We start from the raw sequence: 27,502 nt of genomic DNA, 5'->3' as shown, positions 1-27,502 counted from the left end.
GAACTATTTTATTGCCCTTTTACGCAGATAGAATCATTCCGCGCACTTAACAGATGTAAACAAATGAACACATTGAGTGACGTTATGCATTGCCTCGACGGCAAACTTGTATTTACAGAGAGGAGACGGTCAGTTTTGTTGTATTTATCAAACAAAGCAAGGGGAGTTAGACAGTATAGAAAGATAGATGGTTTTCTTGAAAGCAGTGAATGTAATGTTACCGTCGTGCAAGAGATTGTTTAGTATACTGTAACCTTCATGGTGTACGCATGGAATGATCATGACATGAATAAGACGCTCTCATAAAAATAGTCCGTTCAGAGCCCATCACAGAGGTGAATGTAATGTAACCGTCGTGCAAGCGATTGCGTTGCTGTATGAGCAACACATATCGTAAGAAACAACTATTTTTGGACAGACTAACGCTATTTAATATTCGCGGTAAATCGTCACAGAAAGCGTTATAACAGACATGAATGCACTTCTGGAAAAGTAAAACGTTATGCATTATTACATATAGCAAATTTTTTAATCCATCGTGATTTCGCCTATACTGAAGTGGATTAGTATAACAAACAGCACGATACACCAATAGTACATGTGGAAATGTTCATTACGATTCACTGGGAATGTGATTTGCGAAAGTCTGTGCCATACACTATTCATCAGGACAGCTCGCCTTTTAATTGCGACGAGGGCACTTCTTGTTAACAATGGACGCATCGGTAGCTGCGCTTGTCATTGGGTACAAACATATATCCTTGCACACATTATGGATACATAGTTTTAGACAGCGACATTCATGCAATTGCCATCTGTCAAAGGCTGATAGCATATTATAGACCCACATAAATACGTGAGTGTGACATCCTCCCTGATACTAACCCATATCATATAGTGAACTTGTTGCTATCAGAGGCCAACACTCTCAATCAGTAGACAGCTAGACGTATATGTACTGTTTTTACACATTTTACGTCAAGTAATCATATTGTGCTTAACAAAAAAAAAACAGACGTATAAGAAATCTCCTGTGAAAACCAAGAATGTTTTAATATGACAAAGGGAGGGGTACTTTATATTTATAAACGTACCTTGGTTGTTAATTTATATTTCAGGATTTGTAAAGGCTTAGTTGTGTTATGGATATGTATTGAAACTTGATAAAAACATTACCCGTCATAGCCCACAAATAACATAGAATGTCGGAGCAAATAAACATGTACCTTAATCGATAATGATTATGAATACTTTGATGATGACACGATAACCATGATGGCAACGATGATGATAAAAACGATTATTAAGATGATGAGATTGATTATGATGATTTTGCTTCTACTGCTGCTGATGACTATGATGACATTGCTGCTGCTGATGAATTTTCTGATGCTGATGCTGCTGCTGATGATGATGGTGATTGTGATGATGATGATGAGTGTGCTGCTGCTGCTGATGATGATACTGCTGCTGCTGCTACTGCTGCTGATGATGATGCCGCTGCTTCTGCTGATGATACTGCTGCTGCTACTGTTGCTGCTGCTGATGATGCCGCTGCTGCTGCTGCTGCTGATGATTATGATGATGTAAATGATGATGATGATGATGATGATGATGATGATGATGATGATAATGATGATGATGATGATGATGATGATGATGATGATGATGATTATGATGATGATGATGATGATGAGGATGATCATAATGATAATGATGATCATGATTATGATGATCATGATGATGATGATGATAATGATGATGACGATGATCAATACAAACTATATTTGAATATCAGGTTGCAGAATTGATAAAAAATTCATTAACAAAAACACGCATTTTTCAGTAAGAACTTTATACATTTTGTGATTGTTAGCATACGTATATGTAACCATTATATTAAACCGTTTTATGTTTAACCTTTTAACAGATTTCGGTGCAATACAAAAAGAAATTACCAAACTCAATAATATTATCAGGGGATACATTAAAGTTACCGCGCATAGTCATTTATTTAAGACAAGTACACAATACAGGGGGATACATCAAACGAATTGCGATAAATGTACATAGATAATAACTTCGGTAATACGTTTGGAATGTAAAGCATCGTGGGTTCAACCTGTTAAAAGGTTGCTGATCCTCAACCCCTAACCTATGACTATTAAAATGCTGTTAATATTATGCAAGTTTTCTGAATGCGCGATCAAAAAGGAGCATGCAGCATTAAAATCGACAGTAATTCTAAAGAACCGTTCCCAAATCCATAGGTAGGTTCCTTGCATAATTATTGCAGACTATTAACATTAGTTAGGTTTAGTCCATAAGTATTCTAGACTTTTTAACTTTGTAAAGCTCCGTCCACAATTATTACAGACTGCTAAGTTTCGTAAGTCCTATATTTATTGCATACTAATAAACTAAGTAACGTTCCGTTCTATTATTATTGCAGACAATTAACCTTAGTATGGCTCCGTCATTAACTATCGCACACTTATTACCCTAGTTAAATAATAAATTAGGACTTTTTTTTACCTAAGTTACGCTACGCCCATACTTAATGCAGAATATTAGCCTTAATTAGGCTCCCCCAATAATTATAGAGGACTTTTAATTCTCTTTTTGCTCCGTCCATACTTATTGCAGATTAGTATTGATTTCATTCTGTGTCTATGGGGATGTTATCAACGGCTTATCCATTGAAAAGGTTTCTGTTCAATAGTGTAGCTTCCAGGAGGTCAATATAAACGATTGCTATTACTCTGGCAGCTATTGAGCCCCAATAAGTCAAACATATATATTAAAATACAATTACAGAAATAACTTAAAAAAACATCAGAGGGTTTTTATTATTCTTGGCTTTTTCAATATGTTATTAATCAGAAAAATGTCTCATAATATTTTTGGCAGATTTTGAGCATTACATGTATCCAGAATGTTAATAAGGTGATTCATAAATCTAATAAGACATTTTTTTTAGAAAAACATCGCGTTTTTTCAGTTTAAACCATACCTTAAAAAAGGTCATATAAACATATTTTTATTTAGCTGATCACAATTACGTACGTCTGAACACATGTTGAATATTGAGACTGGCAGTTGCACTAGACCCATTTCAATTCAATTAGATTAAAGACATTGCAACGTCTTTATTTAAACATGAGTTTCATGTTATAATTAAATGTTAATTGTGAACGGAATTTCGGTGGTTGCACTACAATCTAATGTATGACAAACAGAAAACATGCATAAATATATCGAGAGAAAGAGATCAGAAAAGAACATGGTAATAACATAACTAGTTTGTTACATTAATCTGTTTTTGGTTTGATCACATTATGCTTATATATCGTCAATTTTGTTCGATTTGTATTTGTTAGATACTGCACACATTAATTCGTTGTTTTACGATAGATACCTTATTTTTGTCGAACATTTAGGATGTGATACATTGAAAAAGGTTGGCTGTGATGCCCCCTGTAAGTATGTACAATAAATATATTGTTGATCAATAAACAAATTGTAATATATTTGTCCACTGTTTTATATATGTTTAATAGCGTGTTGTAGTGTGTTATTTACCAGACGCTTTTGTCTATATATATATATTTATATATTAAAAGCTATAGTTAGTAATATTTATTTATTTTTTTTTAAATCTTATATTATGATTCGTTATTAAGTGTTAGTCTTAAGACTGTCTATTGATTTGGTTCGAATAAGCAGTTTTGAATATACTGCTAAGATTAAACTTTGACACATATACGCTGTCATCTCTTAAAATACTTTCAATTATTGTGTTATTTTATTGTAAAATATCTCATAGTTTGACCCGACTAGGTAATCTAGGAAAGGATGTATTAATAAGTCGATGAACATGTCATTGTTATAATAGATATACATAATACAAGAAATGTATCTTATATGGTCCTTCTTAATGTGACATTCTGCAACTTAAAAAAAACTTAGGTACAATTAATTCTTATGTTCATTTCTTATTTTTTTATTTTCGTACATAATATTTTAAACAGTGAAACATTTAACATGTTTACATGAAAACGTCTTTAATTTAAAATTGTATTTGTCGTATTGCTTGTAAACATCGCTAGTCCGCTATCAATGTGTCCACGTTTTGCCTTCTGTGTTTTATTTGAAATAAACTAAAACTAAAAAAAGATGTCGATGGGAAACAGGCCGCGTAACGTGGTATAATATTCTTCATTAAGTTTCATTCACGTTTGAATGTAAAGAAACGTGTGATATGTGGAAGTTAGAGATGCAGTGGAATACTAAAGAACAACAGTTACCAATTCGATGTTATGTTAAGCGTTCACGGGCGGGTAGGTTTTGGTGTTTGTTTTTAAACTTAACATATGTTTCACCATATAGAGAATGAAGATGGATAGTGTATAAATAATGCCTTAAACAACGCATTTACAAACTCCGCAAATACGACTCAATTAAAACACATAATTGTTTTAAACTCTGGGCTCTAAAATAACTCTATAATTGTGAGAAAGCAATTTCTGTTTTATTTGTTTTTTAGTTATTTACATTAATTTTTTTATTAGAATGGGGACTTTTACCAGTGCCAACAACTTACTAGATTTTATAATTGTGAATTGTAAATTTTGTCTTTATAGTTAATGTTGTATTGCTTTTTTAAAATGCGTATCAGATCATTGTTTAATTAAAATATTATACCTAATAATAGAATATTATAACATGTATATTGTATGATTTATCCACACCCATTACGATATATAATTAGGAATGATCTTGGAGATAGTTATGCCTAAACATTGCGCTTCCGTTCATATTACATTTAAATATTTCTTTAAGATACTCCAATATGATAATTAGTATTTATAGTTGAGAGTGTTCACATAATTCTACGGTCATTTTAAGATTGGTAATAAAGGTTTAACTGACTTAATTTGTCCTGACTTATTTGCAGGTTCCAAGATTTAAAGGGGACGCTAAACATATAATACAATGTATATGACCTGATCATTTAACATCAACTTTTAGTTTTACGATCAAAGAGAGTGACATAATACTTACGAAAAGGATCTTCTACAGTCGCGTGTCGACAGCACACGCGTTGGACAAGATCGTATATGTGCCAACATATGTTTAGAGGAGGACATATAACAGGTCTCATTCCGTACTCCTTCAGTATGAAGTATCGCTGATAACACCACAGCGATTCCGATCGCTTATGAATAACCGTAAATGTGTGACTAAAAATTTGAATAGGCATTTAAAATAAACGTCCTTGCTCTTGAACACAAACAAACACGTATAAAACATCAAAGCATTTCGAAAACTGTAAAATTGTATGTATGTATTATCAAATAAAGATGCATTTTATTGCCTGTAAATACATCAATGAAGAACATGCATATATTATAAATTTCAAGCGCTGTAAAGTGCTTCGACATATGCTAAATATACCTGAACATAGCAATTAGAAGGTTGAGAAGTAGTATATTGGTGAAAAGCATATACATCCCCATCATGATTGGAACCACAAGCTGTCCAGTTTTGCTTGGACAACGCGGAAATGTTCCGTTTGTCCAAAGACTAACATCCGTTGTGCAATCCGCAAAACCTGTTTGGAAAATGATAATTACCAAATCGATTTTACTGCGGTCAATTTTCATGATACAAAGTCAATGCCTGTAGGTGCTTGGAAGTTCATGATATGTTTAGTTATAATATACAATTTTATTGTACACAAATTTAGATTTGTTTTGGTGACACATACATACCTTCCGTATCTTCTAGAAACAGTTCTCCATAAAGATGCCAGTAAGGCTTTCTTATTATTTGTCGAAATGTTTCCCAAGTAACTGGAGAATCAGGGAAGAGGATGGAGTGTGAGGCAATCGCATACGATAATAAAAACACCACCAAAATAACAAGGAAATACACCATGTCCTGAAACTTAAACAGAATACACACACGAGTTAAGTGATCCAAAATATCTCTTGCTAATGTGAAGAAAACGTAGAGATGCGTATATGTAATCTCATATAAACCCTCGCAAACATTGGTTGACGTAAACGAAAAAGCGATGAAAAACTGGCGATTAACAATAATTGAATGTTTTTACTGTTTGTTATGAATAATTGGTACTATGCGAGGGCCAACACGCTGTTAATGCTGTTCGCCGGTGTTCGATAATATCGTAAACACTATTATGATATTTATAATAGTTATATATGCTCCAAGGGATGCTGAGACTTAACTTTAAAAATGGCATACACATAATTTTAACAAGCAATGTGATTGTTCAGATATCATGCAAGTGATATAAATCGAACGTCACGGATAAGAAGAGTATTTTTGTAATTGTTTGAATGTGTGCTTCCGAAGTTTATCAGGTTCGTCCGCGCCTTAAGCTGTTTTATGTGTGGAACCGACACGTGCACCACCTAATTAAATGTCAAGACTCCCAAACAATGGAAAGTATATATGCAATGTCAAGCTATTTAGTTGTTAATGAACGATTTGAAATGTGATCTTGTGAGGGGATGGGAGCCGGAGTACCCTGAAGAAACCCCACCTGTCCGGTATGATGACAAACAAGCTTACATGGTTCCGGAAAGGGGATTGAACCACAACGATAGCAGGACCGCCCTATGTAATTGTATATTTCTATTTCCAAAAAAACTCGACATGCATAACATACATATTATATTTATTGAATATTGTAAATGTCATATATATTTTGTCTAGTTATAATTTATTAGCTGTATTATTTTGTCCAGTTAACTGCAAGCATACAACAATACAAGAAGATAAATAATAATTCTCAAGTATTGGCCCTTTCAGTTGAGTTGCACTCGCAGTATCTGTATTCTAATCGACAAAAGAATGCATTTTGCTTGCTGACTTTAAACTTATTTTCCATCAAAAAGCATGAACCACTTTTTTAAAATGATTTTCTAATATGAGCATAAAAAAGTTTTGGCAGGTTTGAGACATGAAGTTTGAGATTGAAGATCTTCTAATATTAACAAGGCATGGTATTTATTATGTAACATTTAGACACGCTTACCAATCTCACTTGATAGACTATTCATTTGGACTAACTAAAATATCTCGCATGCGATGAAGATTTATTTATTTTTAACGAATTTATCCGTTGATGTTCATTAGTATGTTTAACGTTTGGATGTTCGATTTTCACTGTATAACAACATTATGACATAGAACGTCTCTCACAATTTTCCTGACTTAGTTTACATTCACCGACATATAACCAAGCTATATTACGTGATTAATTCATGTAAATATACTGTAAATAATTATCATAAACGAAGCTGGGATGAGCTGCTTCGAACTCGGATATAAGAAGAAATTCGGATTTACTGTCCAGCGCTCTAGTTACTGTGGCAGCCATTTTCGTGTTACTGTAACATGATGGATGAAATAATATCTGGCGTACAGGGCTCAAGTTATAACATTATACAATAATATAATAAATACCTATAACATTACGTACCATTTGTTGAATCATAATAAGTTTGGGACCAAGGACATTTTGAACAGAGAAGATGTGGATCAGTCTTAAGAAGAACGCTACAAAATCGACAGCAAGCACGACTCTGGGCCAATCCAACGCGTCTTGAAAGTGTTTGAATCGCATTCCAAATCCGATTAAAAACATGGCGATTGTACAAATATCAATAATATTCCATCCATCCAAGAAGTACTTTTTTTTCTCTTTCGACGTAGCCATCTGGAAACATATCACACATGAATACGTATATATGGTGAATAAGCACTTGTATAAGGTCTCTGAAAGAAACTATGGGTGTACTTTTGATTTAGTTGTAATATTGTCTCACGCGCCCTACGGATAAAGAATCAAATCAATATCGGAAATAGATCTGCCAATGCCTAATACGTAGAGTTAAGATTTTGAGAGCTACATTTACGCGCCGAATAAGCAGCTAAGCATTATTTTACAGAACAATATATTAAAAATAATAAAACATAATTGTATAGAAACTCCATTTCTACATAATTTTCCATAACAATTTTAATGACAACACGTAGATGTTGGATGCATGCTCAACTTAAACCAATTCATATATGCATGTTCTGTCCAATCTCGCTAGACGCTCGATTGAAACCTTTATTGGGAAACTGCCCTACGCGGTAGGTATTCAAAAAATGTGTCATTCCAATTGGCAATTCATTCTGCTGAAATAATAGGTGTTAAAAAAAAGAAATATTGGACGTATGTACGCAAACGAAGTAGATTATGCTGAATTTAACATCGATATTAAATATATGACATAGTTATATTTTGGCACATTTTAGAGACTTAAGTGATTAAGTATAATACGTTGATATATCATGATCGAAAATGTAAACTTTATGGTTAACACACATAAATGGTCCTCTGCCAATTAGAGATTCTTGCGAATTAAAAAATACTTATCAAATGTCTATTGGATATTAATATAATTTCAAACTAGTTTAAGCATAAGTCTATGATACGATTTACCTGCAAAACCATTCCAATGGATTTCATTTCAAACATAATAGGAGTTCATATTAAAAACAAATCCAATCTTTGTTTGAGATAAACGTTGTTTAACATATATTTATTTAATAACGGAAAGATATTTATAAAGTAAGGTCGTTGATTATATAAAAGTTAAACAGAATTAGACGTAAAATAAATTCAACATGTACATGCCCTATTGCATCGAAGCTAATTTTGGTTTGTGCTTTGTAAGTTATGTTTTATCTTCAATAAAATAAAATAATTAATATAATGCAGCCATTAAACTGTTATCATTTGTTGTTTTTTCTACAGCGTGCGTTTTAGATCACAACGCAAAACACGATTTGTATAATTTTATCTGTGGGCCTTCCCCAGCTTGTGACATCATATTTTACTAAATACTTTGTTACCCCAATGCGATTTAGATCTTCAGCAAGTGTGCATGCTTTTGGCTGTAATGGCTTTTTTTTAAAACTTGTAACCGTAATAGAAAACCAATCTTTAGCATAACAGACCATGTGTTACGAGCAGAACAGGGCATGTATAACACACCTTGCATTCGTAGCAGCCGAGAAGTGTAGGATACTAACCTAACCACTTGGAAAAAAACAACTCGGCGTAACACCATAAGCCAATGTAGCAATCGAAGCTCGGATCGAAACTTTGAAACAAATACTTTGTTATCGAGTACATGGTATATCTTCAACAAGTGTGCATGCAATGACCGAGCCTTTATGGGATCTTTAACCTTTGTAGGAAACCAAACTTTAGCAGAACAGACAATATGTTACGAGCAGAACAGGGCATGTATAACAAACCTTGCAATGGTAGCAGCCGAGAAGAAAACGATACTAACCTACGCATTTGGAAATAAAAAAACTGAAAATACTGGTGTGACGATGCTTTTGAAGAGGATGAATATAAAAGCATCAATTTAAGTTTATGTACATCACAACAATTGTGTGTGTGTGGGTACGAAAATTTTGGGTACGAAATTTTTGGGTAGGAAAAAATTATTCCAAAAACAAAATTTTGGTAGGTAAAAAAAAATTGGTAAGAAAAAAAATGGGTACGGACCAAAAAATTGGATACGAAAAAAATGGGGCTGAAGCAGTATCGTCAAAAATAGGTTTAAATAAAACAAATCCGGGAAGACAGTTGACGCAAAATTACGCCTAACCCTCATGTTTAAGTTAAAACTAATCCAGGACGACATTTGACGCACAATTATGCGTAACCCTCATGTTCAAGTCAAAAAATAAAATAAAAATATAGCCTGTGCATTCAGCCTAAGCGAACTGCACAGGCTAATCCGGGACGACATTTTAGGCACAATTATGCCTAACCCTAATGTGTTAGTAAAATAAAAATAAAACAAATAGCATGTACAGTCAGCCTATGCGGACTGCACAGGCTAATCCGGGACGACATTTTACGCACAATTATGCCTAACCCTCATGTTTTTTTAAACAAAAATAGCCTGTGCAGTCAGCACAGGCTAATCCGGGACGACACTTTACGCATAATTATGCCTCACCATTATGTTTTATTCCAAAAAATAAAATTAAAAAAGCCTGTGCTGTCAGCCTGTGCAAATGCACAGGCTAATCCGGGACAACACTTTACGAACAAGCATTATGCCCAGTTTTCTCAAAACAAGGCTCAGAACATAGGACATATATGGCAATCTGGTTATACGTTTTTTATGATGTATCATAGAGATCAACACTTGTGATAAGAATATTTATTTGTCAATTTGTTACATATTTAAATAAACATTTTCTTCTGCATTTGCCAATTGTTGCTGTTATTTCCCATATTTCAATGATAATAAGCGAGGTATGCCGCATGGAAAAATTGCGCTAACTCAATCGGACTTTTTCGGTCTTCTAAATATGTCGCCATTGTGAATTTTTCTTTCATGGTATGATAACTTTGACGAGATGCTGAAGCAGGATCGTCAAAATCATAACTCGGCGTAACACCATAAGCCAATATAGCAAGCAATGCTCGGATCAAAACCCGAGCGGTGTCGTAACTAAAGTTTTCATTACACAACATACACTTAATACTAATATCGAGTACGAGTTATATCTTCAACAAGTTTGTATGCAATGACCGAGCCTGTTTGGGATCTGTATCCGTTGTAGGAAACCAAACTCTGTCATAACAGACCAAATGTAACGAGCAGAACTGGGCATATAAACCAAACCTTGTATTTTTAGCATCCGAGCAGTGTAAGATCCTAAACTTAGCTATTGAAGAAACAAAACTCGGCGTTACACAACAAGCCTATGTAGTCACGACTCGAGCGGTAGAGTCTCTGTTGCAGCCTTATTCTCAGTAGAAACCTAAGCGGATAAGCAATGTTTGCAAATCATCTACATTTTATGATAAACAAGAGGGCCATCAGGCCCTAAGGCGCTCACCTAAAAGCCAAAGGAAATAGACTATTTTGAAAAAATGCGAGCTTATTGATGAAGATTATTTTGGACCAAAAAAGTGACTTTGAACATGTTTTTTTGATATTTGACCTTCTGACCTAGTTTTTGAGCTAATATGACCCAGTTTCAATCTCTGCCAAAATTTCATTTGGACAAATGTTCTGACCAAGTTTCATGAAGATTGGCCAATAAATGTGGCTAATATAGTGTCAACAAGTTTTCACTAAAGTCATATAAGGACAAATGCCCCCCCCCCCCTGGCGGCCTTGTTTTTCAACAAACCTTAACCATTTTTATACTCACCCGAGCGAGTGTTAGAACAAATGTTCTGATCAACTTTCATAAAGATTGGATAATAAATGTGACTTCTAGAGTGTTAACAAGGTTTTACTTCATAGCCATATAAGGAAAAATGCCTCGCCCCCTTGCGGCCATGTTTTTTTAACGGATCTCAACCATTATCGAACTCAGCCTAGATATTATTAGTTCAAATATTCTGACTAAGTTTCATGAGCATTGGACCACAAATGTGACTTCTTGAGTGTTAACAAGGTTTTACATGGTAAAGCCATATAAGGAAACTGCCCCGCCCCAAGGCGGCCATGTTTTTCATTCAACTGGAACCATTTTCGAACTCGTCCAAGATATTATTTGGACACATGTTTTGACCAAGTTTCATGAAGATTGGACTAAAAATGGGACTTCTACAGTGTTAACAAGGTTTAACTATAGTCATTTAAGGAAAACTGCCACGCCCCCTGGCAGCCATGTTTTTCAACCAACCAAAACCATATTCAAACTCGTCCAAGATATTATTAGGACACATGTTCTGACAAAGTTTCATAAAGATTGGACTAAAAATGTGACTTGTAGAGTGTTAACAAGGTTTTACTAAAGCCATATAAGGAAAACTGCCACGCCCTCTGGCGGCCATGTTTTTCAACCAACCGGAACCATTTTCAAACTCGTCCAAGATATTATAAGGACACATGTTTTGAGTAAGTTTCATGAAGATTGCACGATAAATGTGGCCTCTAGAGTGTTAACAAGGTAAATGTTGACGCCGCACGACGCACGACGGACAAAAGGCGATCACAATAGCTCACCATGAGCACGTTGTGCTAAGGTGAGCTAAAAAACAGTTTACTTTGCCTTTAGCTATTAACAAGTTATAAGCGTACGTGTTTGAATGTTGTGTCCCATGAGTAGTTATAATGTTTTAAAAGCACTTATACGATGGGAGATAATTAACCATTCATTAAAAGCTTGTTTCCAGTATTCTATTATCGTGATGTACTGAAAACGTTATTTTGTATTCGGCACATAATTCCCCAAGATCAAGGCTAGTTTCCCAAATATAATGTATACTATAAAATATGGGCTATTTTGAAATAAATCATTACGTCGGAGATTCTTATGTTTTAAAAACAACGTTAAGGCATGTGGCGATTGTTTTGTATATTTCTCGTGTATTGACGTGCGAAAAAGCAATTGTGAAATGAAAATAATGTATGTATAATATAGAGCAGCAAAACAACATATTCTTCGAAGATTTGTAGTTAAACAAATCGGGTTATCGCTCTGGTGGTTTATGTCGTAAGTATCGAAACTATAATGTTGGAAATTACCTCACACAACACAAATTACCGATTAATAGGGTTGCCATATATTCTACTAGTATTTAAAATTTTTTTACACATACCCATTGTATTTGTGAATTCTTATTCAATGATATACCTGTCTTATTTCTTCTCCCAGTAAAGCCAATACCCATGTCATCAACACATATTCCATGTTCGAGATCGTTGATGCGAGATCAAACAGCAGTACGTACGCGAACAGGCTCAGAAACATCACATACGATATCTGTTGATCAACAAGGTATTAGATACAATTGATAATAGATAGATACTATAAACAGATGAACTGACGCAGGATCATGATCATGACACAAATGTTTTTATTTAAAACCTGAATTAGTTTTAATTACAACCAAATGCATGGCAGACTCAAATGGAACAAATCACATGTTTGGCTACAGACACAAGGCCTGTTGCCATTACAAATTATTGTCTTTATGAATTTATTTTCGTGTATATTTTATAATGGAAAATGAAAGAGGATCATATGTTTGTAATATTTTATCAATGCAAAAAAAATCGCCTTTACCATAACCAGCATTCAACAATTCTTAACAATTGAAAGCAGGTCGAGATAATGTGAGTCCACAATATTGCATGAAGTATAAATACTTGTAATAGTATAAATATGCATACCAAATTATACGCAAATTTTGTTTTGGGAGCTAGTAAGAAGTCCTTGATCTTGCCAAGGTTTGGACAGAACTTTTTCTGTGCTGTAAGTTCGACTGGGTTGTCCTGGGTCGTACTTTTGTCCGTTTTGTAATTCAATAGTTTTAGCGATAACGCTGGGCACATTATACAAGAGCAAAACTGAAATAGCAAAGCATTAACAGATTTAATTATCATAATAATTTCAGAATCAGATGCAACAACATCGGATGCTAATAAAGCAATAGTTGTTCTTATATAAATATACAATAAGCGAATACATTAACATAGTTTACACAAGAAATTCATACATGCTCACATATCTGTCGTGGCTAATTATGTTAATAAATTAAATTTGTTAAATGTTTTTGTTCATGTGTATCTATATATTATATGTGTATTGATCCCATCGAAAACAACACGACATCGTTTTTCTTTGTAGTATTTGTAGTATGCGATTTGATGTTTGAAAACTGACTTTTATTTGTTATTGTAATTCTGTTAACAAGGTATGTTTACATGCACGACAAAATAAATGTCAAATGGTGATTAAATATTTTAACAAATGTAGTTATAACCACAATCGCAAACATTAACACGCTAAGAATTAGTTGAAATACTTTTCATATTACATGATTTCTTAAGCACCATGTATGTGAATACTATGCACTAATAATATTTAGGAAAGAATTTTAAAAAATCAGAACGTTAAATCTTTCCTAAGCACTCGATTGGTTTATGTGCATTTGTCTTGAGATGGCAATAGGAAATTACTTTAACTATATACGGGCTATTTAAAAATGTGCTTTATGGTTTAAGAACATATACATTAACTTCGTAAATTATAAAAAAACAGTTTGTTTTTTTTATAAAATGCATTACCTTCAACATAGTTGTGTCCTCGAGTTTTCCATTACAAACAGTTCCAAGCAGATTGCGGACTGCTAGCTGGTCAAGGAACTCCATATGTTTCGATTCTATAGCCAATTCTATGCATGTCTTCTGCCAAACTGGTATCACTATAGTTAATATCTGATTCGTGTGTGTGTCATTTCTCAGGGCACATTCGTTTAGAATACCCGTCGCCATAGCAGATGATTTTCTAAATGAAAATGCCCATCAATTAACATCAATTCCGTTTGGTATTAAATTAGAGATAGTATCACTAACGTGCCATGTATACGCAAGGTAATAACAGTATAAACCTTCATTTAACTGAAAGTCTTGGTTGTGACAACATAATGTATGTTGAAATAATCACGTACATAAACACTTGCGAACATTATAATTAAACAAGCTGGAGAAACAACAATGTTAAACAAACATTGAAACATATTTATGCTTAAATATTGCATTAGTAACAAATGTCATAAAATATTTTGCTTATCACATAATTTATGGGTCTCCCTCTCTGCCTCTCTCCCTCCCCCTGCTTCTCCCCCTCCCCTCCCCCTCTCCCCCTGCCCCTCCCCTTCTCCCACTCCCTCTCCCTCTCTCTCTCAGAAATGCTATTATCTTTTTATAGATACTGTATATACAAAGAAGCGTTGTATATGTCTTCAGAAGTATATATTCATACTTCATGTATTTCTGCATTTCAGTCTTTAGCACTTTGTCGTCTGTTTGTCGTTCCACAGCTTTAAACAAATTATATGTTATCAGAGCCATAGCGATCGGATTCTGAAAACAATAAAACTGAAATGTGAGGTAACAATATGCACAAGCAGTTAATTTCCATTTTCTATAATATGTCAAATGTTAATATAGCGGGGGGGGGGGGAGTTAATCTAAACGACATGTTAACTTAAAGATTGATTTAGTTTTCGATACCAATACGAAAATTCCCCTTGTAGAAATTGCTAACCAAACAACACCTTGGTAATATGAATTCCATGTAATTTGCAAAGATATAAACAATAAATATTCAAATTTACCACACAGATAAAATACGACATACTTTGATTTGTCGATAACACAACTTTTGTCTAGCTGTGTAAATGATTGTATGTTTAGTCAAAAAAGAATAACAGCGTGATAAAAATACCAAGTAATATACATGTGAACGATAGTTTTTATATTTGTTGCTTTCAGTTGCTGATATACCACTTGACAGACGGAATAGTAAACACATGTTTGTCAAGTCTCAGTGGCATTAAGGACCATAGTGGTTGCGTTCAATTGAACTGAATTATTACACAGTGTATAACGATTTATTAGAGGTCGAAATCACAGATGGATTAACGATCATATTGAAGAAGACACCTACGACAATGCTATTAATCGCAATTGATGTATAGTAATAAATCAACAATTGGTATGTTTTCGCGTTAAAGGCTTAATCAATGGTTGTTTCTAGCACAATTCCTAAATCCATTTAACTTGATAATATAAAGAATAAATTGGCCTGTTTTCTTTAAATTAAGGTTATCATACAAGTAAGCTAATACCAAACATAAAATGGGTATTGAAAGTCCATCCAAAGTCCTTCCAAAGTCAAAATAAGCGTTCTCAAGCCAGTATTCACCAACCATCGTTTATATGTTTACAAAGCTTAAAATGTGTATTTTATTACGAACTCTTGTTTAGAAATAAACTGTATGCTAGAAATATGGGTACAAAATATTGGTTTGTTTTCTTTACGCATGCAACAAAAAATTGGAACACGCTTCTTTTGAAATATAATTTTACACACACGCATCAGAACTAATTATAGTGCGCTTAATGACCATCTCTCCAGGCGTAACGTAGTTACATCGCCTTTATGTCAATGCGGACTAAGAGAATCACCATTTCATTATTGCCTTGAATGCCAGCTTTATATTAAAATTCGTGCAGAACTTCTGAACACTATATCTATTTAGTCCGTCCCCTCGGTCCAAACGATCTTATATGGAGATAGCATTCTAAATTATCAAACTAATACCAATATTGCTGAGGCGGTACACAAATATATTATCGATAGCAAACGATTTGAAACATAGTTTTTGCTACAGAACTTCTCTAGAACTTCATTTCTCTTACTAAGTCTTTTCCAACATTTATGTAGATTGTTTATATTATACTTATTTGAACTATCGCTTTCAACTTATATATGCATCTATTTTGAAGATGTCTTCCCAATCTGTTCTTCTTTTCTCTATTTACTAATATATCTCCTTTTACCAAAATAATCTTATTGTTGTTATATGTATTCATAAACCAATAATGTTCGCTTGAAAACATGCAACTTAATATAACCCTTATGGAGAAGAACTATATAAGACGAAGTCTTCCTTTCTTTTCCAACCCAAACTTGTTTGTATGCAAATGCTGTATGTTTCACGTGTAAAAGCATTCTTGTTTGAAATAAATACGTTTAAACTAAGTTTAATTATATGACGGTAGTCAACGTAGTTCAAGTCTAAGAAAGAGATACATTCCATCATTTGGCCAGCGTGTTAGACCTGTGCCTTAACAGGGTGCAGGATCGCGTGACTTTTTGTGATTCACATGTACACGTAAATGGATGTTAACACACCGGAATGTCTTTTTTTTGTTTTTGTTTTTTTATATCAAATTACTTATAAAAACATGTTTTCATAACAATTTCAACTAGTGCTTAAAAGACAGTTGTTGTTCTGCTTATGGCAATGTGAAATACATCATAATTATTTTACTTAAAAGCCTGTGTTCTTGTGCAAACATGCGATGTGTACAACATTCATTTACAAGTGTTGAAACCGATTTCAGACGTATTCAAGGATTTATACTTAAATGTTAAAATATCGTTACGAACTGAAAGTAAAACTGTCTAGTATGCACTAAAGTTGTTTGCACATGTATTTCAATTACTAGATATATTTGCAAAAATAAAGTTCTTTACGGTGTGTTTACATTCTGCCCAGCCCGTGTGTAAATCCCTAAAAAAACGTTGATCCTACACCTTGCATACAGTAAAACAAAACGTTATTAGAGCAACCAAAACACATTCAAACGACTCGCAACGATATAATCCCCCTGCGGTTACACTTTCAATCAACAGTACAATCTTATCAGATATGGACACCTTATGAGTTTATAACATAATGACAATCAGTGCAATTGCCTACATACATGGTCATTATGTATACCGTAGACAGGCAAACATGAACGAAAATAGGACACACAAGATGAAACATAAACCTAAATTTAAATCGATCGACATTACGTAGTTTGTAATGGAGACAATCATACAATGATAAATCTCGGAACATGCAAAATGCATGCGTGGACTTTTTTGCAGAGTAAAACCAAAGCAGTCTGCTCCTTCCCGACCCTCACACCAACCCACATGAAATAAGTGTTTTTCTTAAATCAGACATAGTACTTCAGATTTTTGCGAAAGTTTCAAATTTGAGAAGAATTTCAAAAGATGTTGAGCCCATTTGATCATGTGCCTTGAAATATTTTGCTGCAATTATAACTTACGTTGTGAGTGAATCCACGTGTAGCTGTGATCATAGCAAGACTGATGGATGATGGTTGCATTTGTGCAATTGTAACAAAAATATTTTTATTTAATGTAACATTTAAAAGAACGTACTTCTGAAACAGAAGTCACATTATGTTACTTTAAGAATGTTAAATCGAAATCTATCTCAAGAATGCGCTGAACGTCTCTTATAATAAAGACTGGTTTCTTGTAATGAAAAATATTAAGACACTTTTTGTTGTTTAAACAATTATGAATGACATATCATCTTACCAATAAGGCCAAAGGCTTAAGGTCATTTACCTGAGACCAGAAGTAACAGTTTTGATCAGCTTTCACGCTCGATGTTTCGCAAAGTATTTTGAACTCGACCAATTATATATATATATATATAACTATATAACTTGAAATAAACTTGAAGATATCTAGCAAATATTCATTTTATTGTGTATATAATTATATTTAATGATTGATTTATTGATGTAAATTTGAACCAAGAAAACCATTACATATCTCTTCAAGATATTGTAAAATTATCAAACGATGGTTGGACAAATAACCCGACCATTTGTCCAAATATGAATGCTCTCAAGCATTGAAAGACATAACATAATAACAAAAACCCAGGCCCAGACGGACTAACAACAGAATAGTAAAAACTTGTTTGGACCGACATAAAACAATACTTAATCAATTCAATAAGTAATTTATTTGAAAAAGAAACTTTAACCGAACTTCAAACACATGGTCTTATTTCACTAAAAATATTTCATTATTTAATAATTTGCAACCGGTCTCTTCCTAAATGTTGACTTTGAAATTGCAAGTAAATCTGTAGCTAATAGAATAAAACCTTTTCATAAAACAAACCGTATAACTACGGATCAAACTGGATTCATAAAAGGAAGATATATTGATGAATGAAGTCATTAATATAATAATCGATGCCGATGAAACAGGAATGATCTTTTTCTCTGATTTGCAAAAAGCCTTTGAAAGTTTAGACCATAATTGTATGTTTAAATGTTGAGATCGCATGGGGTTCAGTCAATCTCTAATAAAGTGGGTGGAACAGTTTTATAGTAATGCAAAATCTTGTGTAATTAATAATGGGTATTTCTCTCATTTCTTCGACATCAAAAATGGAGTTAGGCACGCCTGCCCCTTTTCGCCCTATCTGTTTGTCATATGTAATGAATTACTAGCGAATTGTATAAGACATGCTACAAATAAAAAAGGAATTTACATAGACAATAGCGAACTCAAACAAACATTATTTTTGATGATGCCTGTTTTCTTCTTGACGGCAGTCAAAAGTCATTTGAATATTTAATTATGACCCTTGACAAATTCACAACTAAATCAGGTTTAAAATTGCATAACAATAAATGCTCTGTATTTACAAATGTTACGGCTGAACACAATATATGTACAACGAATCAGGAATTCGAACACTGTTTACATAAATGGAGAAAATTCAATCGTTCACTTATAGGAAAAATCACAGTTATCAAAACTTTTGCATTGACAAGACTAATATGCCCATTTACAGTTTTAGAAGGACTAGATGACAGTTAAATTAAATCTTTAAAAACAACTATGTTCACATTTGTATGGAACGACAGGATTAAACGTGATCAAATTATACAAATATATGAAAATGGCGGTTTAAAAATGATTGATATAGAAAGCTTTATGGATGGTCTCAAAGCTTCTTGGGTTAAACGATTTATACACCAACATGAATAAAAATAACCAAATTATACAGTACTTTTCTGGAAAGCTATGGAAATTATTTCATTTAACAAAATAACATTAAACCTGACGATATAGACACACTAAAATTCTATCAGTAATCTTAAAAGACATATTAAAGGTCTTGAATAAGGTCAACGGACAAAATAACATCAAAGCTATCGGAAAAGAAATAATTTGGATCAACTCGTTTATAAAAAAAAATCATGTAGAACAAATATACGACTATAGAACGAGGCACTTTTATAGTTTTGATGAATTACAAAACTTGCACGGGTTAAATAACAGTGATTTTCTGAAAAACTATAGTCTTATAAAAAGCTTGCCACAAGATTGGAAAGAAATGCTGAAAACTGAAGACATAAGTTATCAACCACCTGCAAATTTACTTTCATTAGATACAGAGTCAACTAAAATCTGCAAATTAGTATACCAAAAAGGTCGTACTGACGAAGCAAATCAATCCAATCATGGCTAATACAAAATGGTAATTATGTTTTGATAAAAAAATTGAAGCGAATACACTGTTTACTGACCCGTTTATACTGACCCATGACACAAAAATAAGAACTTTTCAGTATAAATATATATAGCAAATTATTCCTAACAAAAATTATTTACTGCCGTGTGGTTCAACACATTCCAATTTGTGCGTTTTTTCAGCATCTCAGTTGATTCAAATATGCATATGTTTTGAGGATATCCTATAATTCAACAGGTTTTGAACAATTTAAAAGTGTATATCGATTTGCCGAGCATTTCAAATTTTGATTATGAACATATAAGATTTCATAACGTTTCAATCGGTCATTCCAAGATGTCACAGATTGTCAACTTTATAATATTGATGGCAAAATTTTATATTTCTATCACAATAATATATTTCAGAACAATATTCCCAATATTTCTCAGTTTAAAACGTATCTTCAAAATCGGCTAAAAATTGAGAAGATTATTGATTTCAATAAAGATCAAATATAAACTCTAAGAACAATTTGGAACAGTTTTTTTAACATAAATGTTTAGTTATAACATGCATTGGTTTGCTTTGATCTATTTTTTGAACATTATAAAATAATGTATATTGCTACTGTCTCGATAATTAATTTCGACAGATATGTCTATAGCATTGTTTTTTTGTTTGTTTTTTAATATTGCTATTGCTTAATGTGTGTAATTGTATTGTCACATGCTTTTTCTTCAATTACATCTATCCACCTAGTTTTTGACCCCAAGAGATCCAGTTTCGAACGTAACCATTATATCTGTAGGACCATTGCTCTGAGCAAGTTTCATACACATTGGGCTAGACATATTGGCTCTAGAGTGTTAAAAATGTTTTCCTTCAATTTTGACTGGTTACGTAGCTTTCGAAACCCACGTGACCCAGTTTTTAACTAGGCAATTCTATAATTGTGAAAAAGATTTCCTTAAGTTTCACAAAGTCTGGAAGATTATTGTGGCTTCTAGAGTGTTCACTAGTTTTTGTTTTTAATTTGACTAAGTTACATAGTTTCTGACCCAACGTGACCCAGTTTCGAACTCGGCCGAGGTATCACTTGAACAAATGTTCTCTAGAAGTTTCTGGTGATTGGACAAGCAATACATACTAGCCTGACTTATTATTAGAAATAAGTGATGTATTAAAATACCTATTTATGAAATTGAAAAATATTGAAGCATTTGAACGAGTGTAATACATACTAATATTACGCTGTGTATCATTCTAGTGGTTCCGCTATTTCGCTTCTCACTCTTCTGTTCTACGTAATAACGGAAACCACTTGATTTAAACGCACGCTGGGAACAGTTGACTAGTGTATTATTCCGTATTTAAGTGCTATATAATGAACACAATTTAGAAGCAATTGTTTAGAAACAGGATTGTAAACTTATTTACCTCCACCCTTCGAAAGAGTATTTCCGCCAACTCATGTTTACGCATCATGCAAGCCCACAAAAACAAGTAGTTCCCGTATGGCAAAGACCTGTTCTGGGACTTAATAGACTTCTCTCCAAAACATAATACTCTGAAACCATATTTCTTTCAGTTACATTTGTTAGAGCAAAAATTCGTGAATCTTCATGTGTGTTTGTAAAACTGTAAATTGAATGTTTTCAGAAACAAAATGTTATTAAAAAAGAACCTGTTCTTCTGCGTTGGGTTACAGGAGACGTCAGGCTGAGGCTTCCAATGTTCACTAACTGCCTCGTCTGAAGGAACAAGAATTGCAAACATACTTAAACATAGTTTAACTACCATCATATTTGATGCTTAATCTATGATTCGTCTTTGTCTTTAAATTTGTATGTAAATTTTCAAGTTTTATTAAACTTTTGAAAACTGAGAACCCTAAGTCATTTTATGTATGATACTCTTGGATATTAAGGCTATTGAAGTTATGTGAAAAACGTAAGCAAAGTGCGTTCTGTTTTACAAATACCAACTTTTCCTAGCTAGCCAGTTAGATATATTTACCTACATGTCAAGCTTAAAGAGATCGTCAACTTGTTAGGACTAATGATGTTTGTACGTGAGGGACAATTTGTTCATATAAATTAAACGCAGAATCGTTGATTGTTTTAATACCATTTAGTGTAATAAACTGAATGAATAAACAAGCATTGCTTTTGACAAAACAAAGATATAATGTCGTTAAAGTTAAGATTATTAGTTTTAGCAATTGCAGTTGTAATTCAAACGTTAATTTGGTAGGATTATTTGTATTAATGCCGGCTCCGCGAAAACAATGCAGCTCCATGAGCTGAATGGACTCGTACATTGCGGATCCATTACGCTGTGCGCGGTCAACGTTAAATTCATGTGGGTCTCAGGTGAGAACCTAAGGGCATTTGGCTATGCTGTTTATATTTAAACACATTCCCCGACTTTTCATTAAACTTAATGTGTATATATACACACTTTTGTGCTTTGGTTGTGCTTTGTAATTGGTCTGGCCGTCGACGACTGTTCCACTGCTGAAACAATGCTTAAGCACGGCTAACCACTTCCAGCAATGTGTAAGCTTAGAGGCGTCAGTTCTTGTCAGTGATAAGCCGCAAAAACACGCCATTTCCCTTGATACCCACGCGAAACACCCGTCCGATGACCGTGCTATGCCCGTGACAGCCCGCTAAACTTTCGCGTCTTACTGCGTCTTCCAAAGTTTTTATCACTGCCGGAACACGAATTATCACGTGTTTTTCACTTTTTTCGGCGTCCAAAGCCGTGTCGAGTTTTCCCCGCGTCCTGCCACGTCTGAACATCGACCTTAGCTCGTCTTAAACTCGAAATTAACTTGAACAACATCATCTGCTTCGCGGGAGATTAATTTCTGACGAGTTGTTGCCGTGATAAAGCCATAAAATTTATTAATGATGGTTGTGTGACCGGGCCTTAGGACTGTGCACGTTTAAGATCGTATAACATTAGATTAATGGTTTCAAAAAATCCAGGAAAATAAGTTTCAGTCGAATAGTATTGATTTAAAAGTATAATTGGCGTATAATCAGAGAAATGCAGAGAAGTAAACCGGACACGTGGCTAACGAGTGCGAATTATCATGATCAGAATTCGAGATCATGCCGAAACGAAAGCAATGAAAACGCTGCGATGGTTCAAACTTTGGACCCGCGATAAATGACGACGAGCGACAGCCGCTTAATTGGGAAGGCGATGTCGATTAGGGAAAAAGGCCAAGCATGTATCCACCAAAAGTAACAGTGTATATAAAAATATAAACATTCTATATAGGAATCTCAAAGGACTTAAGAACTATACACAAGTAGAACGCGTTTTTTATCATACCCAAAAACCGCCCCAAACGATATTGCACAATGCGAATTATGGCTGTTGTAAGAAATCTACAGGTGGTTACACATTTTCAAGAAAACAACAGAACCAATCAAAATTATTCAATCGTTTCGGGTTTGATATGTTGAATAATTTGTAGCATTATCAAACTGTGATTTGTCATTAACGATTACGTATTTTAAGTTTATGTTTTGTCAATAGTGTTAATTTTCTATATTATGTACTATGTTCTTTTTAAAGTTTTTTTATTCATCGAAACATTATAATTTATTATCAAGTTGAGACGTTAGCGAATTCAAGGTACTTTACTCAAAGTATTTACCCATACGTATGCGAAACTGAAAATTATAAAAGTACGCGCCAGAACAAAAGTTTACTGGGTTTGCGTGAAACATTAACGCGAAAAAATGAGACATTTATGTTCACCGATAATCTTTAGTTCCTTCATAAACGACTTGTGGATATATATTATACCAAAATGCAAAACTGGAAGTTGTGTTACACATGACATTAGTGGTATATTGTGTGTACCTCATGTAGATAGTGCCCCTTATGTTAAGTGTAGATGTACAAGAACTCATTTTACCCAAAGTTATCAAATTGATACCTCTGCGCGGAGTCATAAAGTCTCCACAACAATGTTTTTTATAAAGAACTGAGTTATTTAACGCGAGCTCAATTTGTTTTTAAGAATTTTTAGACACACACAAGTCATAGGTAACAACAATTTACCAATGTGCAGGTATTTATATCTACGGCATGTACATATAAAGTCATTCAATTTGTACGTGATGCACATGATAGTGATTTCCATGGAATCAGTCACCGCGTTCGTTACACAATTAATGTTATATACTTTAATAACGTGTTCATAATATTGTGTTATTAACATAAATCAGATAACATGTGTGTGTTATTTTTTCGAAAAAGTCTTCATGATGGACAAACGTTACGTCTGCTCAAAAACAAAAGTAAATTCATGGTTGTGATATGGTTCTATTTGGCAATGTTTTTGTGTGTATAGAATACAAACTATTTCATTTAGATGCAATATGTGTTCATTAAATTAAAATACATGTATATTTAACTACATATACTCTATAACTTTATTAAAACAATTTGTAAAGTACATATGCAAATATCTCTGGCTTACCTGAGCATGTTCACGAGTGTAACATTTTTTTAACGTAGATCTTTATGCCGTTTAGGGTTTGATTCCAACCATTGTGACTTGTTTTTAATCGCTACATTTATAGAATATCTTGTTTAGACAATTTTTCAAACACACGGTCTTCTAATTTGCTCAAAAGTTTAAGGTGTGATCATTTAGGAGAAGCTGATGTTTGTCACCATTGTTATTCGCAATCCCATGCACTTATTTAAAGGTGTCCAGTTAAAACAAAACCAAAGCACAATGACCTTTCTGTACGAAAATGTACCGATACATTGTAAAGTGTCTAGAGTAAAATTCATGTTTTAGTGTGCGTTTTGTCTACACAATTTATATGATAATAACTTGTGTATGTAAAATAAATCTTAAAGGGATCTTTTCACGCTTTGGTAAATTGACAAAATTGAAAATAGTTGTTTCAGATTCGCAAATTTTCGATTTAGTTATGGTATTTGTGAGGAAACAGTAATACTGAACATTTACCATGGTCTAATATAGCCATTATATGCATCTTATGACGATTTTAAAACCTAAAAATTATAAAGAGTTGCAACGCGAAACGATTGAATAATTTGGAGAGTTCTGTTTTTGTCGTTAAATTTTGTGAAACTACGAAGATTGCTTATATAACGTATAAAATACATCAACTAGTGTAATCGGCGGAATAGCTCAGTAGGCTAAAGCGTTTTTACTTCAGGACTCTGGCAGGACTCCAGGGGTCACTGGTTCGAAACCTGGTCCGGCCAATGTTCTTTTCCTTTTTTTAATTTTATTCTTGATTTTTTACTGGAGCTTTTACGTTCCAATGTTTACATTTATCGATATAAAGCATTTAATGAATAAGTTAAAAATGCCAAAATCTGTGAAAAGGCTCCTTTAAATGCATTATTATTTACATGTATCAATTTTGTTTATTATTGAAAAACGTGGTGCTTTAAGACAAGACTTTAATTGTTGGAAATAAATAAATAATATGAAATGTCAAAATTTACAACTACCGTCAAAACGATGAATGAGTAATCCCAAATATGTGTTGCACTTCTATAATGTAATTATAAATGGATGTTGTTGGCTTCTGTGGTGGTGGTTAAAGGTGCATGAAACTCAAATATCTTTCTGACACGTTCTGCAGAGTTGTTGTTATGCCTTTTGTAATTGACAATAGTGCAAACTATTAGTTGTTTTAACTTTTAATATGACAAAGTGGATACCGTGAAAGGTTTATATTTGCAAGATCATAAGTGTATTAGTGAAAAGTGTATTTTAAACTCAAAGTAGCAAATTAGTTATGTGGTTGGCAGAACTAAGCCACATAACCATGTGATGTATGCCGATTAACTAGGATACCAGGAGATGTTAACAAATGCATTTATCATCACCTCGTTAGTGTAACTGGGTATAATTTTTAACAACGTAGAATACCATAACGCGAACACTAAATGTTTCAGATGACTCAGTAGAACGTGTCAATGATGAATTAACAATACACATTTTAATGATAATATATTTTATTGTTTTATTTATTTTTGTAATAGAATTTATTCAAATCATCACCGTACTCATTTTAAGTCAATATTTAATTTTATTTAAACGGTTTTGTAATTAACATGACATGTTCTCACTGTGTTTGAATGAATAACGCCTTGTAACGTCTTGAAGATTACCGTCCTATTAGTTTGATGTGTTGTCAATTAAGACGTGGCTTTCAATACAACCACCTTACTTATCTAATCAAAAAGCTTAAATGTCTGTGAGCAATATAAACACAACATTTGTGTTCGTTAAACTGGTAAGTCAATACTGAATATCATCTTTAATTTTAATTTATATCATACTCTAATTTTGTAACCATGATAACATATTCATTACTATTTAATGACGCATACTCTTTGCTATCCATGGTTTATAGCCATTATTCGCTTAAAATGAGACCTGCATATCAGTTGTGTAAGTGTTGTGGTGTGGATTCTATAGTATTGCTACACCGTTACGCTAGTCACTGTCATTAGAATACTCTGTCTGAGGATCTCATAATTTATGTTTATTTTATAAATTCCTATGACAATATAAATATACATATATATATATATATATATATATATATATATATATATATATATATATATAATTTGTTAAAAAACTATTTCGTTAAGAAAACATGTTTCCTGTAATACTTGTATGTATATTATAAAACCACGTTTTGTTTTACTATTTGATGCAATTGTAGAATTAGTCATGGAAAGGTTGGTTTGTTAATCTGTGAAAATATAGATAAAGGTTTCCTTAGCCACAAGATAATATATTTTCACATATAACACATCATTCTTTTAAAACGCATGTTACTAACTAGACTTGTATGTCATAATTATCAATGAATCACATGATAGTAGTAGTTTTAACTGTCTAGAACTTTTTTTTAGATTATGAGTGCCCAATGTTTTAATGTGGAATATAAATTTAATGGTAAAATAAAGGTTAATCATCATAAATTATATTACCATGTATTTTGCTTTGCACTGGGCGCGCCTTCATTATCTGTATAACCTCCATAATCCTTGCCAAGTCCTGCAAACACAATTTGATGGAGGCCAATCATGATAAATGATAAGTCTACTTGATAAGGTAGTGGCTAATATTCGCAAGTATCTGTATCATTGATATTAAATTACCGTTTTGTAGTTGTACTTGTTATATTCTTTGCTTTTTTGGTCGATGTTTCAATAATTATAGTAAAGGATGAAGGCAAACATTCAATCTATTTAAACTTAATATTTTAATTTATATAACTTAGGATATTAAGTAGCATTTGACTTGTAGTGTCATCTATTGAATGTAACGTAAGTATGTTGTTCTCAAAGGTAAATTATTCAAGATACCCTTTTTGAAATATACTTCTTAAAACAAATATTAATAACGTTAAATTGATGTCAAGTAATCAAATCGTTCTCGCGGAATGACGATAAGTGCAGAAGCGAAACGACCGACTGAACTCACACGAACAAGAAGTTCTTGTAGTATTGAAACATAAAACGCTAATAACAAATTCACAA

General features: G+C 33.2%; 1 protein-coding gene across 1 annotated transcript in view; it reads right to left on the bottom strand.

Moving 5' to 3' along the window:
• LOC127835654 (transient receptor potential cation channel subfamily M member 5-like) overlaps positions 1-27,502 on the bottom strand; it is a 50,419-nt gene that overhangs the window by 8,696 nt on the left and 14,221 nt on the right. Inside the window, exons 8-18 of the mRNA XM_052362092.1 lie at positions 26,951-27,017; positions 21,615-21,681; positions 21,368-21,497; positions 14,842-14,942; positions 14,145-14,364; positions 13,248-13,424; positions 12,709-12,837; positions 7,514-7,750; positions 5,775-5,949; positions 5,458-5,614; positions 5,065-5,243 (exon numbers count right to left, since the gene is read on the bottom strand). Coding sequence (XP_052218052.1) covers positions 5,065-5,243; positions 5,458-5,614; positions 5,775-5,949; positions 7,514-7,750; positions 12,709-12,837; positions 13,248-13,424; positions 14,145-14,364; positions 14,842-14,942; positions 21,368-21,497; positions 21,615-21,681; positions 26,951-27,017 — 1,639 coding nt within the window. The remainder of the gene's footprint in view (positions 1-5,064; positions 5,244-5,457; positions 5,615-5,774; positions 5,950-7,513; positions 7,751-12,708; positions 12,838-13,247; positions 13,425-14,144; positions 14,365-14,841; positions 14,943-21,367; positions 21,498-21,614; positions 21,682-26,950; positions 27,018-27,502) is intronic.

This window comes from Dreissena polymorpha, chromosome 6, assembly GCF_020536995.1.
Source record: "Dreissena polymorpha isolate Duluth1 chromosome 6, UMN_Dpol_1.0, whole genome shotgun sequence".
In the NCBI taxonomy this organism is placed as follows: Eukaryota; Metazoa; Mollusca; class Bivalvia; order Myida; family Dreissenidae; genus Dreissena; species Dreissena polymorpha.
The sequence above is the reverse complement of the archived record's forward strand: the minus strand, read 5'-3'. Positions and strand labels throughout refer to the sequence as shown.